The 18,189-nt window shown below is 47.1% G+C and overlaps 8 protein-coding genes and 1 non-coding gene across 9 annotated transcripts; 6 read left to right on the top strand and 3 right to left on the bottom strand.

Annotated features, from left to right (window-relative positions):
- Positions 1-739: 739 nt before the first annotated feature.
- Positions 740-2,022, bottom strand: SETTUDRAFT_144032 (uncharacterized protein; the record flags this gene model as incomplete). Its single annotated transcript, XM_008033318.1, has 1 exon — positions 740-2,022. The coding sequence occupies one exon, from the start codon at positions 2,020-2,022 to the stop codon at positions 805-807; it is 1,218 nt and encodes a 405-aa protein (XP_008031509.1). The 3' UTR covers positions 740-804.
- A 694-nt stretch (positions 2,023-2,716) lies between these two features.
- SETTUDRAFT_35815 (uncharacterized protein) lies at positions 2,717-3,292 on the top strand (the record flags this gene model as incomplete). Its single annotated transcript, XM_008033059.1, has 2 exons — positions 2,717-2,869; positions 2,945-3,292. 2 exons carry the CDS (start codon positions 2,717-2,719, stop codon positions 3,290-3,292), a joined length of 501 nt encoding a protein of 166 aa, XP_008031250.1.
- A 235-nt stretch (positions 3,293-3,527) lies between these two features.
- Positions 3,528-4,193, top strand: SETTUDRAFT_35814 (uncharacterized protein; the record flags this gene model as incomplete). Its single annotated transcript, XM_008033058.1, has 1 exon — positions 3,528-4,193. The coding sequence occupies one exon, from the start codon at positions 3,528-3,530 to the stop codon at positions 4,191-4,193; it is 666 nt and encodes a 221-aa protein (XP_008031249.1).
- A 2,723-nt stretch (positions 4,194-6,916) lies between these two features.
- Positions 6,917-8,029, bottom strand: SETTUDRAFT_24432 (uncharacterized protein; the record flags this gene model as incomplete). The annotated part of the gene is made up of 1 exon (XM_008032995.1): positions 6,917-8,029. One exon carries the CDS (start codon positions 8,027-8,029, stop codon positions 6,917-6,919), a length of 1,113 nt encoding a protein of 370 aa, XP_008031186.1.
- A 2,412-nt stretch (positions 8,030-10,441) lies between these two features.
- Positions 10,442-12,412, top strand: SETTUDRAFT_24431 (uncharacterized protein; the record flags this gene model as incomplete). Its single annotated transcript, XM_008032994.1, has 2 exons — positions 10,442-10,711; positions 10,769-12,412. 2 exons carry the CDS (start codon positions 10,442-10,444, stop codon positions 12,410-12,412), a joined length of 1,914 nt encoding a protein of 637 aa, XP_008031185.1.
- A 302-nt stretch (positions 12,413-12,714) lies between these two features.
- Positions 12,715-12,820, bottom strand: SETTUDRAFT_t83. Its single transcript has one exon. It is a non-coding gene; the product is annotated as a tRNA-Glu (tRNA).
- Positions 12,821-13,694: 874 nt separating this feature from the next.
- On the top strand, positions 13,695-14,251 carry SETTUDRAFT_166348 (uncharacterized protein; the record flags this gene model as incomplete). Its single annotated transcript, XM_008033317.1, has 1 exon — positions 13,695-14,251. A coding segment is annotated over one exon (282 nt), but the record flags the coding sequence as incomplete, so codon positions are not given.
- Positions 14,252-16,004: 1,753 nt separating this feature from the next.
- On the top strand, positions 16,005-16,810 carry SETTUDRAFT_99771 (uncharacterized protein; the record flags this gene model as incomplete). Its single annotated transcript, XM_008033316.1, has 2 exons — positions 16,005-16,191; positions 16,248-16,810. The coding sequence occupies 2 exons, from the start codon at positions 16,005-16,007 to the stop codon at positions 16,808-16,810; spliced, it is 750 nt and encodes a 249-aa protein (XP_008031507.1).
- A 382-nt stretch (positions 16,811-17,192) lies between these two features.
- Positions 17,193-18,029, top strand: SETTUDRAFT_24429 (uncharacterized protein; the record flags this gene model as incomplete). The annotated part of the gene is made up of 1 exon (XM_008032993.1): positions 17,193-18,029. The coding sequence occupies one exon, from the start codon at positions 17,193-17,195 to the stop codon at positions 18,027-18,029; it is 837 nt and encodes a 278-aa protein (XP_008031184.1).
- Between the last annotated feature and the right edge of the window lie 160 nt (positions 18,030-18,189).

Below are 18,189 nucleotides of genomic sequence, written 5' to 3'. Positions count from 1 at the left end.
TTTAGCACTAGGCGTCTAGTAAGCGATAGCTATCGCTTACCTAGACAAAGGCCGAAGCACCACAGACACACTTCAAGCACAAACTCGTATTTGTAAATAAATCTAGTTAGAACGGCCTCGGCCAAAGTCTTACATAGCCTCGAGCTCACTAGACTCTAATGGAACAATAATAATAATCATCCCGCTATCTGTTATCGACACGCGGCCCGAGCTCCTCTCCCTCCTCAACCCACAAAACTACTTTCTCCCCCCCCTTTGTGTCCCCTCACTCCACACTCAACAGCGCAACGAACAGATTTCCACAGACGCCCACGCATTCCTCCTCCATTGCTGGCTGGCTCTGTCTCGTCCTTCGCAAGACGATACCATGCGCGAGAATAAAAAAATAAAAACGACTCGGTGTGTTTCCCATCTATCCAGTTTCTTCTCTCTCTCTCTCTCTCCCTCTCGCCTTCTCAATTGGCGGCCCTGTGTGGGGCTCGCTGGGTGTGTGTGTGTGAGAGAGAGGGAAAAGCTTGGGAAGAGGGACATGCGGTTTCGTCAACACCTGCTTTCAGACCTGCCTGATTTTTTCGAGTGAGATTCTTCTCCTGGCAGACTAAACGTAGGCGTACATATTTTGCTTTGGGTGTTGTTGTGGTTCTTGTCTGGTGACACTTTTCGTGCGCCCGGTAGGTAGTCATTTGAACACCGTGATGATATCCAAATTATGCTCGTGTGGAAGATGAATGAATACATTGTCATTATGATTGCGTGACTTGGGGGTATATATAGATACATGGCTAGCTATTCGCCGTTTTTACACTACAGTTCAATCTGGTCTTGAATGACTTCTTCACCGCGCTGCTCCTGCTTGCGCACCTCCGTAGCCTTGATTATGAGACGGCGGTAGTCGAGCACGGCTTCTTCGAGCTCCTTGCGCTTAAGTGCCTCGTGATCTGAATGCGCGACGAAGATGGAGCCAGGGCCGTACAAGTACCGCTTGTGGTCGCCGGAGAGATTCGGCACGTCGGTACCGTAATTCACCGTCATTGTCTCGAAGCCTTCAATGTCGCAGTTGATGTCTACGACGCCGTAGCCCTCGCTTCCCCACTCGACGTCGAGGTCGCCGCCTGCTTGCTGCGCGGACTCCTTGACTCCTTTCAGCGCGTCTATGATGAGTCCGCGGACTAGTTCAGGGGTTCCTGCAGCGAGGCGTGTAGCAATGTTTGCCGTTGCGGTTTCGGCGACCACATTTGCCGCGACACCGCCTTGTACACGCCCAAAGTTCATTGTGGTATTCCCGTACTTTTCGCTCCAAGGCAAATGTTCCCTTAGCTTGAGCAGCTCGCCCAGCGCGTCGACCATGATGTCGTTTGCGCTCACGCCCAGCCAGGGATATCCCGAGTGCGCCGCCTTACCCGTTGCCCTGACGGCAAACCCCAGCATACCCTTGTGTCCACAGACGAGCTTTGCCTCTGTGGGCTCTCCGAAAATGATGATTTCGTGCGACGAAGGTCGCTCAGACCAGTCGCTGAAGGCGCGCATGCCGTCGCCACCCGTCTCCTCGCCCACGACAAATAGCAATGATATGTCGTCTTGCAGGTGTGTCTTGATGCCCTCTGCCGCGATAATCATAGGCGCTACACTGCCTTTGGCGTCCACACTGCCCCGCCCACCTATTATACCTGTAGTCTCGTTGTAGTAGTACGGCCAGTACGGTGGGACGACATCGATGTGTGAGGAGAGGAGAATGGTGGTCTCGCGCTTGCTGCCGTAGGCAAGGAGATTATAACGGTCTCTGGAGACCTGTTGTCGCTCTACAGTCCAATTGTGGTCGCGCAGGTATTTGGTGAGCCAGTCGCCGACGTCTTTTTCATTGCCGCCTATCGATTCGGTTTCTATAAGCTTGCGGTGGAGATAGAGGAGGGCTTTGGATTCGGATGGCTCCAGGACCGTCGGTATGGCGGGTGACGATTGCGGTGCAGCAGCTGCGAGCGCGGTGGCTGCAAGAACGAGGATAGGCACAGTGCGGGGTAACATTTTGGGCGGATATTGTTATTACAAGACGGTTGGGTGCCGCAATTGCAGGTTGGAGGTTGGGGAATGAAGCTTGGACATCGGAGTAACTATTCTCGGGTGGAGCTTGTCTCGCCTATGACGATTGTTACACCACCACCACGACTCCAACTCCTTGCAGCTTCTCAATTACACAAGGAAGTGGGGCTATCGCACATGACTATACGTACCAGTTCAAAGAATGTTCTAACAAATCACATAGCAAAGTCAGCCTCAGCCGTAACGCAGATACGGCTGGATTTGCATATTTCTTTGGCTGTGTCTGAGAAATTATTAGCATGATGCCTAGGTTGAGATCGAATGTATGCTGCCACATTGTAGGTGAAGTATCTCTGGCCTCCAAACCAAACTTGCCGTCAAATAACCGTACGGCTGGATGGATAGGCACTGCAGAAGGCTTAAACCGAGCATGGCATAATCAAGGATATATTCATGCCTTGTTCCGTGAATCCTTGCTGGACTGAAACACCTAGCTCTTTTTGAGAGGGTAGCCTTAGTACTCGACATCAAAATTAGTATATTGTATTTTTATCTGTATCCTGCCGCTTGAACATTCAGGTAAGGTATTTACTAATTCAAAACATTTGTTACAGTAGGAGAGCATTACGGGGGGGAAGGGAGGTTTGCAAATTTGTTATCTGAAGTTCTTTCAAATCACATGTACCTTCCAGCCATGGGCATGCTGTCACACGTCGAAGATCAATTTCAAGGGACATTTTTGATGGGCAAACCGCCATTTACCTATAATATTGACAGGACATTCAGAAAGAATAGCGTTGCTACACGAAAAAGTCATAGGATCAGTAAGCGTGTACGAAGTGGGAAGCAACGGGGGCAAGTGTTCTTCCAGCATCGCTGTTTCGCAGATATGTCACTTTCGGATTAGTGTCGGACCATCTTTGACTCTCAAGGCTCCAATGATGCGGAAGTGGATGAAGACACGAAAGAAGTCTCTTTGCCATATGCAAATGCATCTCACGGCGATATTTGCAATGCAGTTGAGCCCAGAGAATGTCAACAGCATGATATCGATGACTCACTTTATGAAAATGCCGTTTACGTGTTTCTGCATGATTGGAAAGGTTCAATTCCTTCATGGGAGGCCAAGATTATACAACCCGTTTTCTCAAGTGAGAACGATGCAGTGTCAACTTCGGGTAACAGCATAGCCAGGGCTTGGTTAGACGATCACAGATACTCTGTCGGTAGTTCCCGAAATATCCAAGCAAGATAAACACTGCAGGCTTGTGTTCAGCCTTCGTCAAACCTGTAATACACAATTTTGTAACCTCAGGCACCAGCTGATCAAATTCAGCGCTATCGACTTGATGATTCTCCAGACGCAGATCGAAGATTAGTATCGGTGAGATGACGCTATCACATTACCTTCTTAATAAACTAATGGCTTATCTGTTCGTAGATATATATCAAGACTCACCAGACTTTGCCCAAGCGCTGACGGTTACAGTATGGAACCACAAGATCATTGCATTAGGCGATGCAATATGCAAGCACATCACCATGGGAAAAATCAATCAGCGTCCATATACCAGTTAGTGAAGATTTCTGTCTTACATAAAAAAGCGGAGCTTGTGCGTGCTCATACAGAACAGATGCTTGGTGTCAGAAGTTTCTATCTCGAGTTCCACTTGGTGTACCCAATCTCACGAAAGTCCGATCCTTCAATCCCAGTAACTGGCGCGAGTAACAGTGCTTCGATAGATACGTCCTTCCTGGATTTGGAACCTTCTGGGTCAGCCTCTTGTGATGACTCCATTCGACAGGCGAACATCAGTGTCGTAATATGCGGATGGAGTAATTCACAATGGACAAGGTATGCTTTTGGAAACACTGGAAACATACCCGAGGAGCACGCAGACGAAGAAGAAGAAGAAGAAGAAGAAGAAGAAGAAGAAGAAGAAGAAGAAGAAGATGATGATGATGATGATGATGATGGCGGCTTTAGACAAGACTTCTTCGCAACCGAAAATAGCCTCGATCTTGCTATGGATGCTAATATGGTCGAGTGGGATGCACGAAAATACTGGCTGCGGATCCTTGCAATTCGCTGTGGTTTAGTGCCGAAAGAGTGGCAGTATCTTTTGCATAACATTAAGAATGGCTTCAAAGCATAGGCGAGTGTCCTTTCGTCTCTGGTCGGTATGTGGCTAGGCTTATCTTCTGATAGAGAGTGAAAGACCCATACAATGGAAGTAACAGCGAACATGACTTGGGTTCAAGAGACTTACGCAAATCTCTGGACTGGAATACCCAAACCAGGCAATCGTCATGCACACTTCGTGACACTATTTTGATGACACTTCGCCATTAAAAGAGGTTTGACGAGCCCAGCGGTGATTCGTGTTACTTTCTAGATATCACATACTTCAGGCCAATCAAGAACAGTACCCAAGAAAATTTGGAAAAGCTTGCGGACTTCCATGCCTGATTGGTATCTTGGGATCTTTCCTCCAAGAATTTCTCAACTCACGTAAGACAAATGGTTACTCAAATGGATTCACAACTTTAATAACTATATGCTCAGCTTGGACGTATCCTAGATCTTGAGAGCAACCGTCTGACTGTGCAGAGCAACAAACTAGATCAAAATAGTAACAAACTCAATATGGAAAGTCACGGCCTTAGTAAACGAACACATGAACTGAACGTTTGAACTAGCGTTCTGAATTATGAGATTCGGAAGCTCAATGAGATGAGTACAAAGGCTACATGCGCAAATCAAGCCGATGCTGCAAAGAAAATTCGTAGCACTCGCATGAACCTGGAGATATGACTGAGTACCTTGGGAAAGCATCCTCAATCATAACTAACAAGAGAGAAGATACTTTTGTTTACCACGCCTTTAACCATGGTGCTTCAATACTCTAAATCAGAAAAAGTAATGTTTTCTTTTCAACGCAACCCAAATGTCTTTGCGTTAGCTACACTTATTTTTACACTTTTTCATCAACTCCTAGCTTTACTATTTAGACGTACAGATTCCATACTCTCATATCAGTGCCTTGGGGAGGCATTAAAGCTTCCAGAGAGAATGCCCCGGAGCCATTGACAGGCCAGCTATGATTCAATTTTCTCACAGTTTGTACACAACAGTAGCTGGGATTATGGATGTAGTTGAACTTGGGATATTAATATAGTGTAAACGAAAACATAGAAAGATCTCATGGCGCCGGATTGTGTGTGTAAACTTGCGGTACAGTTCGAGGAAACAGTGTATTGAGGCGACCCCTAGACTTCGTCCTTCACAATAAAACGCTAGTGGAATATCACCTAAGCATTGTCTAACCTTTGAGTTTTTTTCACTTGTTGCATGTGCTCTAAGTGTATTCGTGCGCGCTGCAGGCTTCGGAAATCGCTAGGAAAAACTTGCCACTGCTTACCCCTCCATGCTCATAATACCAGCTAGGCCATGCCTACGACTATTGATGATTTCAACAGCTCTTCATCCTCACAGCGACTTGGTACCCATACATGCGTAGCTTAATTAGCATTCTTTGGTACCACTGCTCTAGAACGTGTAAGTAGCTAGCATTTCCCACCAAAACACTGGCCTATCTCGGCACCCTTGTGTGCAAATTTGTGCTTGAGTCACAGCTACAAGGGTACACACATACAGGATTCCGAGTGTGGCTAGGTGTCCTCTCGTGCGGGTACGTCGTTTCACTTTGACGTGAGCGGGTCATGGCAATTTCACACAACTTGCTTTTAGAGTAACCGTACTTCCTAGGAACTCATACTTATTCAGTCGCATAGTTTTGAATTGCGCAAAGTGGGGCAACGTATGTCATTTCCACCCCAATATCTTTGCTCTGAGACTCTACGAGAACCTTGAACCATTATAGCCAATGTGCATGAGAAACGTCACCAACAGGTAGAAGGCTGTTGAAGAAATATTGCTGCTGTTAGTCTCCTGATAACATTTCAGACGGTATATTTCCGTTAGGCCAGTAATAAAGACTTTCGTACGTTACAATCGAACAGTTTAGAGCATGACTATCTAATTTTTCTAGGCAAAAAAGCGGCAGGTGTTTATTTGGCAATGCGTAGGTAAATCACCTTTAACAGACAAAAAAGCGACTGAAAAATCTAGTGTAGCTGTGGCACCTCAAACATACCAAAATCCAATGCAGGATGCCCTGGATGCGGGCATAATCGATGTCCATATTGCAGCACAACGCGCATCCAAGTTCGATTGAACGGCCTCAAAGAAACACGGTGAGCACAACCTAATCAGGTCTATTTTCTCATATGCTTCTACCAAACCGCTCAGACATCCCCAGCAGAATCTGTATGCGTACTCCGCCGTCGAATGACTCTCATGACTCTCATGACTCTTATGGCTCTCATAATAATCCCATTCCCAACCTTGAGAGAGTCGCCATGGTGCCATGCTGCTTTGGCTCGCAAAGAAAGCTTTCTACACCACTGCTGCCGTCGGTGCCATGCTCCGATTAGCAGTAACAGCAAGTACAGCAACAAAGATACGATCAGGGATGTAACAATAAAAGAGACAAGGCTCTGCCTGTATGGGAAAAGTTGAGTGGGAATGGAAAATATGGCCGCCACAATGACTATCGGAGAGATGATCTGGATGGTGAACATCCCATACTGGCTGCTTTGTTGAGTTAGATCAAACTGTAAACGTTCCGCCAGCTTTTTACATCCTTCTTCCATACCATGCAGTGAATCCTCCAAAGCCTCTATTTCGCCAAAAATCTGCTGCAACGAGGCGATTATGCCATTGATGCGTGCGCGCGTGTCGGGAGTGTAGTCCATGTTTCCGTATAGAAAGTAACTGATGTCCTTGTCGGAATGAGCGAAGCGGTTCCAACTCTTTCTAATTTGCGATATAAAGGGCATTAAGTTTCGCAACAGACATAGCATTTGTTCGTTGCGATCCGACATAAAACTCGCTGATACCTTGAGTTAGGGAAAACGCATGGCGTTGACCGTTTCGTTTATACGATGCCGCAATAAATCGTACCAGCTCTCTAGTCTCCTCATACACGTGTTTTGCCCTGATCAGGAATATGTTGAGAAAGTACTCCCGAACGTCGTGTAAAGGGTTGTTTGCGTCGAGTTCTCCCATCGAGATCTCATCTGATCGCCACTCTGGTAAGACTGTGTCATCGCCACGATCTGGGTCAAAACTTATGGCCTCAAAGGCGTAGGCAACCCAGCGTGAGTTATCGGTACCGCATATTACGAGGGAGAACTGAGCTTGGTGAATGACCTTTACACCATCTGCGACGCCATCGTTGAGTGGGGACAGATCCATCCAATCTGATTGTGTCCGGTGTTTTTCGTGCCTTTGAAATTTCTCCGGTGGTGTAGTCCTCAAGGCATAATACGGAAGGTGCAGGTCTAGTTGAAACACCTGGTATCCCATTGGCTCCACTCTGGCTTTGATAGAAGTTCGGCGATCGAGAAATTGCCATAATACATCGCGTAATGCATTCGCCTGATGCTCTGAGGCGGTTGCAGTCAATGCCAGAATATCGCAAGGATCGGGATCTGCGATGTAAATCAAACGGCGGTCTGTATCCTTGAGATTTGCGTGATCAAACCGCTTCTCGTGTAGGTGGGAATAAAGTTCATTTGCTGACAAACACTGTGCGTATTTCCTGGGCTCGAGAGAAGCTGAGGAGCTTGACGCAGGGTTTGCCTGTGTAGAGTCCTCTCTCGTTTGAATTTCGACATTTAAATTCTGGAGAAGAGTGGTCTCTGGTCTCGCTGGAGCATTGCTCGAGTGATTTACGGAAGTAATTCGTCGACGGCCTTGAATATTCGGGACAAGCTCTGGGATGCAAGGTCTTGAACGGTCATCCAGCCATGCTGTGCCTTTCTTTGACTTTGATTGATTGTTGAGATCTTCTAAACGGACACCGCGACAGAACTGAGTCACGGTGTCAACGTTGAAGTATGCCTTGTCGTGTTCGTACGGTTGCATGAATAGTCTTACTCCATCGTTGTATGAATTATGTTCTTGTAGGGTCTCGACAAGTGGTTGGTCATCCTTCAGTTTGCGGGAATGTGAAAATATATTGGGCCATTCTTTGGAGAACGGGTCTCCAAAAAAAGGAGTTGACATGTATGTAGAGATGTTCAAATGAAATGGCTAAGTAACGATCTTGAATGTCAGCTCGTTTTCATAGAAAGAATTCCCAACATCGGGGATGCGCTGTGGTATATCTGCATTGAGGCTGTGAACGAAAAAAAGGGGGGACTTACCAGCCTGAAGAGAAGATCGAAGTGATTAGAGTCGTCCCAGCCGAAGCCTTTGGAAGATTTTGTATCAAGAAAGAATATTTTGTATAAGGGTAAGATATGCTTGTGACTGAGAAGAGAACAGGGAAAGTAAACCTCGTCAAGAACAAACGCAAGGAATCGAGATCATACACGGTGCTACTGACCTTTTAAAATATGGCAACATACATAACAATTCGTGACTTAATTGTCAAGTTTCTGGGTAGAGCCTCACAGGACGACTTCGTGGCCACATGACTCGTGACTGACTGATGCTCATCGATACTGCCCGACGAGGAATCCATACAGAGGTATGAGGGTCCTGTCGTACTCAAGAGTTTAGGGTCACGATTCGCGACACGTATTCTAGGCGTTTTGGCTGTGTAGTTGATGCATTACACAAGACTTCACTTGCCTTCTTTGGCCACGTGGGGAATCGCAGGCACAAACAACTTTGCAGCCTCTAGCGCTCCGTACCGATGTCGGATCGGATACCAACCCGGTGCGGAGTTCAGCTGTCGGAATCAGAGATGATTTTCGTCATACCAAGAAGTATTTCATAGGGTATAAATAGCAAGGCTGTATTCCAGTGGTGTTGGGCCGCAATGAGGCTTAGGCTGACATGCATAGATGAGTTTACAAACGTTCTCGACCAATGGAGGAAGACAGAAACCAAGCGATCGCCGTGTTCTAACTCTTCTCAGAATGCAACAAGTGCCCATATCTTCCAACGGTGGTGAAGGACGTTCTGTGGCTTTGATCATGAGAATGAATAACCAACGTCTCACCCACGTGGCGTTTTACGTCGATAGGTATACCCATGACGATGTTCATGCATAGATTAGGCACATGGAGGTGCCTTTTCTGCGCATATCGGTTTGCCTATTGATTACGCCACTCATGGTTATCAGGCAAAATATTCCGAATATCTTCCCGGGTCAGGCTCAAGATGCGGTGAGCCTGGAGACGTTAACATGCACCCTTAGAGTGGTAAGGCTATGTTGACGATAATGGTGAGTTGCTGTGATCGGTAAAAAAAAACAGTGGAAAGACGTTGAATCAGGTTATTTTCAACCATCGGCTCTTATGCGGCCCTGTGTCTAGCCTTTCATGAAGTGATATGTAGGTTAAAGAAACATGCGATCATGTTGAGAACCCAAGACTGTGATTGATAGATGAATATCGATGCAGAACTATGATTACAGTACGAATATAAGAAGAAAGATAACAGAAAGAGAGGAACATATCCAAAACTGTTTTGTAAGATGAAAACCACTATGGAGACAAACACAAGTAGTTGAATTCACAAGGCGTGGTACCAAATACGCCTTAGTCCGGTCCAGAACGGCCTCACTTTATCTGGAGAATCATCATTGAAGCGGAACTAGCTTGATATAGGTAATGGATTCCGGGAGATTCTCCAGAAATCTAGCCTTGCGTTCCACTAGCCCAAAGGGGATGAACAAAGCCGCAATAGCTTAGCGCATACGCTTTGTTATTTATATCACAATCATAAACTTTCCGATGTCATACTGTGGCGCTCGTTCGTACGATAGGTAATTCTTGACAATGTCGTCATATTGCAGCCTTCCACCTGAGTCGGGTTACAATACCCAACTTCATGCGCCACAAACTCACGGTGCAACCATATTCATGGATTCAGATGAACACACGTCAAGCCCCACATCGGAGTGCAAAGCCGGCAAATGCACAGCCGGTAGTTTAAGCCTCAATTGAATTCTGGAGGATTTCTATGTACATGTAGCATATGACCTCGCGCATATCCAATGTGTTGTAGTGAATCGCACTCTCATTGATGGTCTTCACCCCGCGGCTGAAGGCGTCCACGGCCAATTATATAAAACCACGACTGTCCACAGATGAATCGACGTGGCATGCTTTTGTGTTAAGGCAGATAAATTCACCGGTGAAGAAATCAGAAATTCCTCACGATAGAACGTGGTTGTTGTCACACTTACGCATGAATTGTCGGATGACCTCCTTTGGGACCCTTGCTAAGATTCACGTGGATTCAGCCTTGTAGACATATGTGACCGAGAAACAACGACTTCATAAACACATCTGTAGTCAAAAAGAATTCATTTGAAAACTGGATATGGAATCACTGGAACAGTGTCTAGCATTCCTGGATTTGGACAGCCCTTTGCCAACTGTACTGATAGCAGACGCGGCTGCCAACCCACTGGATCTTTGTCGTATACATCTCGCAGAAATTCTATCTGGTGCACTTGGATGCGATATCGACGATGCCTACAAGTCAATCCAATGGCCAAACGATATCTTCAAAGGAGATTTGGCGATAGTGCTCCCGAAACTCCGTCCAGGTGCAAAAGCTGAGGAAACAACCTTTGAGCTTTTAGAAAAGGTGTGAAATATTTCACTAGAAAGCGTTAGTCAATTATACATGGCTGAGACTTGCCAGTTTCCAAAAGAGGATCCACTCTTTCTTCTGCCTTTTGCCGACGGTGTGCATTTCCGCATCCAATTGAAGCCAAACGCTGTACCGCGTCTTTTGATACCCTACATTTCAACCCTTGGATGCAATTACGGCAGCGTCTCTACCCACACAACGAGCAATGCGCGCCAGAAGCTCGTACTCGAATTTTCGTCGCCGAATATTACAAGTGAGTTCCAGGGAAAGCACCTGCGCAGTACGATTATCGGCGCCTTCATCGGCCGTCTATATGAGTCAATGGGTTGGGATGTGACACGCATCAATTACCTCGGTGACTGGGGTAAGCCGATCGCTTTACTCTACGTTGGATGGACAAAGTACGGTTCCGAGGACGCATATGAAGCCGACCCTGTTGGACACCTCCTGGAAGTCTACCACAAGATTGAAGAAGACTTTAAGCCCGAGCAAGCCGCAAGCAGGCAGGCCCGCGATGAGGTAGCCAAAGAAGGTGAAGACAAAGGCGAGGCGCAAGTTGAGATTGAAAGCAAGGGCATCTTTGCCGAGCGCAATGAAGCCTTTAAGAAGCTCGAGGAGGGCGATGAAGCACTCGTGGCGTTCTGGACACGGGTACGGAATGTCAACATTGATGATTACACGAGGTTCTATGAGCGGCTTGGCATCCGTTTCGATGAGTACAGTGGCGAGTCACAGATTGGCCAAGAAACCATGATTGAGGTCGAACAGATGTTGAAGGAGAGGAATATTTCAGAAGAAAGTGGAGGAGCGTGGATCGTTCACATGCAGAACCTCGGGGCAAAGGCTGGGACTGCCATTATCCGCGACCGCACTGGAAGCAGCACGTATCTTCTCCGCGATCTTGCCGCTGTCTTGGAAAGGTCAAGGAAGTACTCTTTTGGTAAGATGATTTATGTTGTGGCCAACGATAACAGCATGCATTTTACCCAGCTTATTAAGGTGTTGGAGGCCCTGGACATGAAGGATCTTGCAGGCAAGCTCCATCATGTAAAATTCAGTGAAACTTCGAGGATGGCGGGCGCACTCGGCAGAGGCTACAAGCCTCAGCGTATTCTGGATGCGTGTGAGGAAGCGATGAAAGGCTTGTCTGGGGCCGACGCAGACAAACTCGGTTTAATAGGTGGACTGGAAGGGGCCAAAGAGGGCCTTGCAACGTCTGCGCTTCTGATCCAAGAACTCTCTACCCGCCTGGTCACTGCTCATGCCTTTGACACTGGCGCAATGGGCACTTTCAAACTCGGATCAGGGCCAGACCTGCAGTACTGGCTGACCAAGCTCCGTCTTCTCCTCAAAGACTATATTGCAGCCGAACCATCGGACGACGAATACGAAACTTTGGCTGACGAGGACCGAGCAAACCTTTTGCGTGTCCTAGCCCAGTACCCGGAGGTTGTAAAGGCGACCTATAGCTCACTCGAGCCGGCTGGTATCGTCACGTATCTCACCAGTGTGACTGAGCAGCTGGCTGGGTGCCTTGCAGAGGATGCCGAGAGAGAAGATGCGGGCATCGCCCCAGGACTTGCTGCACTTTACAAAGCTACTGCTATTGTACTGGAGAATGGCATGAAGCTTTTGGGACTAGCACTGATAGCCGATTTGACTCCAGAGAGGGCAGATACCCCGGTGATGGGGTAGGTCGGATCAAGTCGGGCTTGGATAGTGTTTTAGGCGCTATTCTTTATGTGTCAGGTTGTCGGTGTCGCTTCATAGTTTAATTTTCTCTCCATGATTGCCTTGTTACTTTTAGCAATAGAGTAAACTTCTGGTATATCTGCGATTGATTCGTGTAATAATCTACGGTGAACAATACATACAGCGGCGGCTATACCCGCAGACAAAAAGAACGCCAACCTTATCATGTCGCAAAAGACCTTTTTGATCCCAGACAAATGGCAAAAAGAACGATTCCTATGCCAGAATAATGGCAAAAAGAGAGTTTCCGACACCGGGAATCGAACCCGGGCCTTGCCGGCACTGTTGAGAAACAAGTGAACTGACTCTGCAAGTGAGAGCGGCAAATCCTAGCCACTAGACCATATCGGATTATGGAAAAGCTGGTGGTTAGATGTACTATATATACACTCAATCGTTAGGCCAATGGAAAATGAGAGGATGCCCCTCCATCGCGCATGCAAGTTACTATCCCGAAAGAAGTAACAAGGAAGTTCGCTACAGAGGATATATGGTACCATTCGAACTCCTCGTACTGAAATTTTCTACCATATCCCTGTAGCATAAGATGCAAACTTTTGCATGCCTTTTTATCTACTGTGGTGTAGTGTGGCTCACGTGATTAGTTTTCAGTTCTCACATATCAGACAGCTATCACAGGTAAGAGCACAACCAACTCTCACTGTAAGATTTTGCGGATACTACTTGTTCAATTGCTGTTTGGTGGTCTCACAATCACAAGTCGAAGCCTGTTTCCTATCTTTCTTTGGTCCTGCAACATGCCATCTGTACTACAATACTGTTGAAGAGGATAAGATTAATGAATGTCCAATTCCTTTGGCTCGGGGCTATATTCACTGCGATATATACTATAGTGTATATGGTAGGGTATAGTAATTAAGATTGCGCATAGCAATTTCAATGGTGATTGACCTAAGAGGTGATTGACCTGGCGCACAACAATTAGCCTACTTATCGATTAAGATAACCTGCATGGACGCGCAATGACCCAGGACGCGCAATGACCCACCCCACTAAACTTAACACCTACACAAAATACCTTATAACTCTACTAATATAGACCTAGTTCAGGAAGCGATTAAAGAAATTAAATCGCGCGAACTAGGCGTATCTTTTAGCTATCGCCAAGCTGTAAAAAGGTTTGGCATTAGCTATCGTACGCTCGCTCGAAGACACTAAGGCAAAACTTAGCCTCGCGCGCTCGCCTACCTCTCTATCCACCTATAACGCGAAAAGGAGCTTATACAGTACATCGAATCTCTTACTAAGAGGCGTACACCACCTTTGCGTCTAATAATATGCCATCTTGTGTCATCCTTGCTTAGTAGAGACGTTTTAGAACGCTGGGTTTCTAGGTTCCTCTGTAGGAACTCCTCTTATCTTATCTCTCGCTGGCAGAGTCTTATAGACTAGAAGCGTTATAAGGCTGATTTAGCAACTAAGTATAGGTTGTACTTTGAGCTGTTACACAATAAGATGAAGGAGTACAATATACAGCCCTCTTACATCTTTAATATAGATAAAAAGGGCTTCTTACTTAGAATCCTTAGAAGGTCTAAAAGGATCTTTAGTAAGAGGCAATATGAAAGAGGAGGAGTTGTTTCAAGCCTACAAGATGGCTCTAGAGAGTGGATTACAGTCCTAGCCTGTATCTGCTTAGATGGTACACCTCTTTCTCCATCTCTCATCTTTTAGTCAGATGCTGGAGCTCTAAAATCAGCCTAGGTAGAGGCTATTAATCCAAACAAGCACTTAGTCTTTGTTACCTTATCGCCCTCTAGATGGACTAACAATGATATAGGCCTAGCTTGGCTTAAAGAGGTCTTTGAAAGAGAGACTGCACGCTACGCTCGAACTAGGTACTGGTTACTTATTGTTGATAGCCACTTATCTCATGTAACCATGGATTTTCTAGATTATTGCAATAGCCATAGGATTCTAGTTGCTGTATATCCTCCTCATTCGACCCATAGGCTTCAGCCTCTTGACGTTAGGATGTTTGGGCCTCTAGCGTCAGCCTACTCAAAGGAGTTGTTAAACTTCCTCTATTGGAGCCATGGAATCCTTCCTCTAGCAAAAGGAGACTTCTTTAAGCTCTTTTAGAGGGCTTAGGGTACAGCTTTTAGAAAGGAGACTATTATAAGCTCCTTTAAGGCAACTAGCATTAACCTACTAAATGCTAAGGTTATTCTCTAAAAGTTCTAACAAGAGGCCTCTAGTTCAGATGAAAGCTCTTCTTCTGTCCTTAGTGGAGATGATTGGCTCAAAATTAAGTCTATTATACGCCGGGAGGTGAAGGATTTCAATAATAAGGAGGTAAAAAAGCTTCGCCGAAGCCTCCATCACCTCTTAGCTCAAAATAGTATACTTAAAGGAGAAAACTAGGGCTTAAGGGAGGCTCTAAAGGTTAAAAAGAGACACCAAAAGAAGAGCTACACGCTTCAACTTAATAGGCCTGAGGAGTACTATAGAGGAGCTGTCTTTTAGTCTCCTAAGAAGGTTCGCTAAGCCAAGGAGGATGAGATGGAACGACAACAAGAACAACAGCAATTACAACTCTAGAAAGCTGAGAGATCTAAGTTAAGGAGACAAGCTCAATTGTACAAGCTTCAAATAGCCCAGGAGAAGCGTGTTAAGAGAGAGAGGCTCAAGAAGGTGAGAGAGAAGGAGAGAGCCGCCAAGGTGGCTCAAAAGGAGGCTCAAAAGGCAGCCCGGGAGGCTGAAAAAGCTATACAATTATCCTAAAGGGGTAAGCGCAAAGCCTCACAAGGCTCCTCTCAAAAGCAGAAGCGTCAGAAACGTGTTGTTATTAATTCATCTCATGTACAAGCTAAGGTAGCTACACTAGCCGTCCTAACTCGGACCACCCGCCACGGCCGCACTACTAAGCTACTAAGTAGATACAAGTAGCCTATTATGATCACAATGCTATAATTACTACAACACCATGAAATCTCGTGATAATAGCGACTGTAGGTGGCTGTACAGCCTCATCTTTTGCAATAGGTTTTTTGGTGGGGTGGGTCATTGCGCGTCCATGCAGGTTAACCCACAGCGATCAAGAAGGCTTTTAACCCAGCACACAGCATACAATCACGAAGCCGCCTACCACCACTCAACACCATCACAGCCTCACAGTCCTGCCGCCTACAAGCTCAGGCAACCCATCTCTGTAACCGCCAAGACTCCATCCATGTTGTCGTAATATATTTTGCACCATTCCCTCGCAGTTTGTGCTAAGCGATCCGCCACCCCCTGGGATTATCAAGCAACAAAAGCAGTAAGGCGCCTTCATGCAGCCGCCCGTATTTGCTGATGCATCATCACCAATGCAAGGGACAGCAACATCGTGACTCGTCATTTGGAACCTAAATAGACTGTGTGGCTTTTGCATAGTCACTATGACTCTTGGTTTAAATTTTTTGGGGATTGCTATAAAGCTACATGAGACATACATGTGTGCTTCGCAGCGTCTCTAGATATATATTTTCATTCTGCTGCCGCATCGCATTCATTACTTATTGAGTTCTTCACCATGCATTCTTACAAAATCGCCACGCTGTTTGCAGGTGCTGCCATTGCGCAGAAATCTGCTACGGTGCTCAATTTCTTCCAGTTCGACAGCACTCTTACTATGCTGGGCTCAGACGCAACTGCAACTACCTACGAGCACAGTTGCCCGTCAAGTGCCGCTGGCATTTCTGCCGTGCCATCCAATCTGCGTATGTAGCATCCACCTCTCCTTAACAGTAACTGTATTGAGACTTTCCAGGCCCAGGTCCAGACGACGCGTCGGCCACGCCTGCACCCACACCCAAGTCTCGTATGCGGCGCCAAGACGGTGCCTCTGACGACGACTACTCATTTTGCGAGCCCTACACGATCAAGCAAGGAGCACAGACATACGAGTTCCACCTCACCGACCCCGTTCCCGGCGCCTGGCCAGTCGACATGGCCTGTAGCTGGAAGGGCGAAATGACAAAAGCGGATTTCACGTGCGACGTGACGCAAAGCGGATACGTCCCGTCACAGAGTGCGCGGGTTGCCACAACCAGTGTACTTTCGCAAAGCGAGATCCAGGATATGGAGGCATTTCAAGTGGTATCTCTGGTGAGCGGATCCGGCGCGTCGTCACCGGCTTCGGCTTCGGCTTCAGCGACTCCTTCAGCGACACCAACCGCGTCCGGCGCCAGTGCGAGCGCACCATCGAAATCAGAGTCCAAGGACTCTCCCACTCCTACACCAAGCAAGGGTGCGGCTCCTGCGGGGGCTCTGCCCACAGGGGCAATGAAGCTTGTTGGAGGCGTGGCAGGTGCCCTTGCAGTAGCCATGGCCTTGTAGATGACTGGTTTGAGTATCACGACCAAGTTGGTATACCCGTACTATTTTAATGACTATGTTTTCTTCCTCAATTCTCCTTATACCCCATGTTTCATATTTGCCTTGTTTTTTTCTCAGGATTTGTTCCAGTGAATCTCGATATCGTATCGATTTCACGCCAACACGTGACCGTCCGAGACATGAGCCTTCACCTCTTGTTTCGACAAACGGCCTGTATTCTCACTGCAGTCACGTGAGCGCGCCTCTACAGAGCTTTCACATTGTACAATCTGGCATGTCTTCTATATTGATGATGCTTCGTCTATCCTCGCTCGATCACCTACAACACCCATCCAGCTCACCCGGTTCAACCATCCAGATACAATTCAAGACTCCAAAAACTATGGCTTCTAATCCACCCAACCCACCTCCTCTATCTCCAGCATACCCCAAGTCGCGACTATTAAGGTCAATTGCCCGCCATGTTTCCGCGCCCATCGACCCCTCAGTGCGCGAATCCGAGCACCATTCTTCGCCAACTCCAAAAACGTCTCTTCTGCCACCCACTTCCAAGCACAGTCTCCTAAGCGAACTATCGCTGGCCCAATCCGTTGCCAGTCGCCTGCGCCGCGACCGCGACACCTGGCGCACACTAGCCGCGGAGCGAGCGCAAGACCTCGAAAGCACATACCAAAGCCTACAAGAGCAAGCGCGTATGCTCAGCTCGATCCTGGAGCGCAGTCTCAAGCTGCAGGCCGAATGCAAAGCGACTACAAAAAGCACTGCAAAACTGTATTCCCAAGTCACGCGTTTCAAGACAAAGCACGAGAAGCTTATAGCGGATCTCAACGACGCCAAGTGCACAATCGTCCGGCTAAGGCGAAGCGATAGGTCAAAGGATAAGGTGCAGCAGCAGAATCTCAGGCTGAAAGCGCTGCTGCGGATATGTAGTTTGAAGGGCAGCACCGCAGTGGCAACATCTACGCATCCAGTCACTGATGCTGAGACTGCGCTGCGCGAGGCGCTAGGTCTAGCTTTGGAACGCATTGATGATCTAGAAGGTAGTGGTAGCGTTTTACTCGATGAACTGGAGAAACATAATGACAATGGCGACGACGACGCAGCTGAAAGTGGCACAAGGTTGATAGAAGCACAGGTCGTGTTCCGCAGTATCCTTGACGACGGGTTCTGCAAAGAGCAGAAAGAATCGTGGGGCGCTTTGGTGGAAAAGGGTGACTGAAATGGAGTTGAGGAAAGACACGCCAGTGTGATGCAAGTATAAGCAGAGATCTCACTTGATACATTGGCGCATGCATCTTAAAGGTTTGTACGTACCTGGTATGTTCAACTCACGGAAAAGGGTATCAAAGTCCAGTGTATCAACGGTTAGTTTCAGCCAC

Source organism: Exserohilum turcica (assembly GCF_000359705.1).
Source record: "Exserohilum turcica Et28A unplaced genomic scaffold SETTUscaffold_9, whole genome shotgun sequence".
Lineage (NCBI taxonomy): Eukaryota > Fungi > Ascomycota > Dothideomycetes > Pleosporales > Pleosporaceae > Exserohilum > Exserohilum turcicum.
The sequence above is the reverse complement of the archived record's forward strand: the minus strand, read 5'-3'. Positions and strand labels throughout refer to the sequence as shown.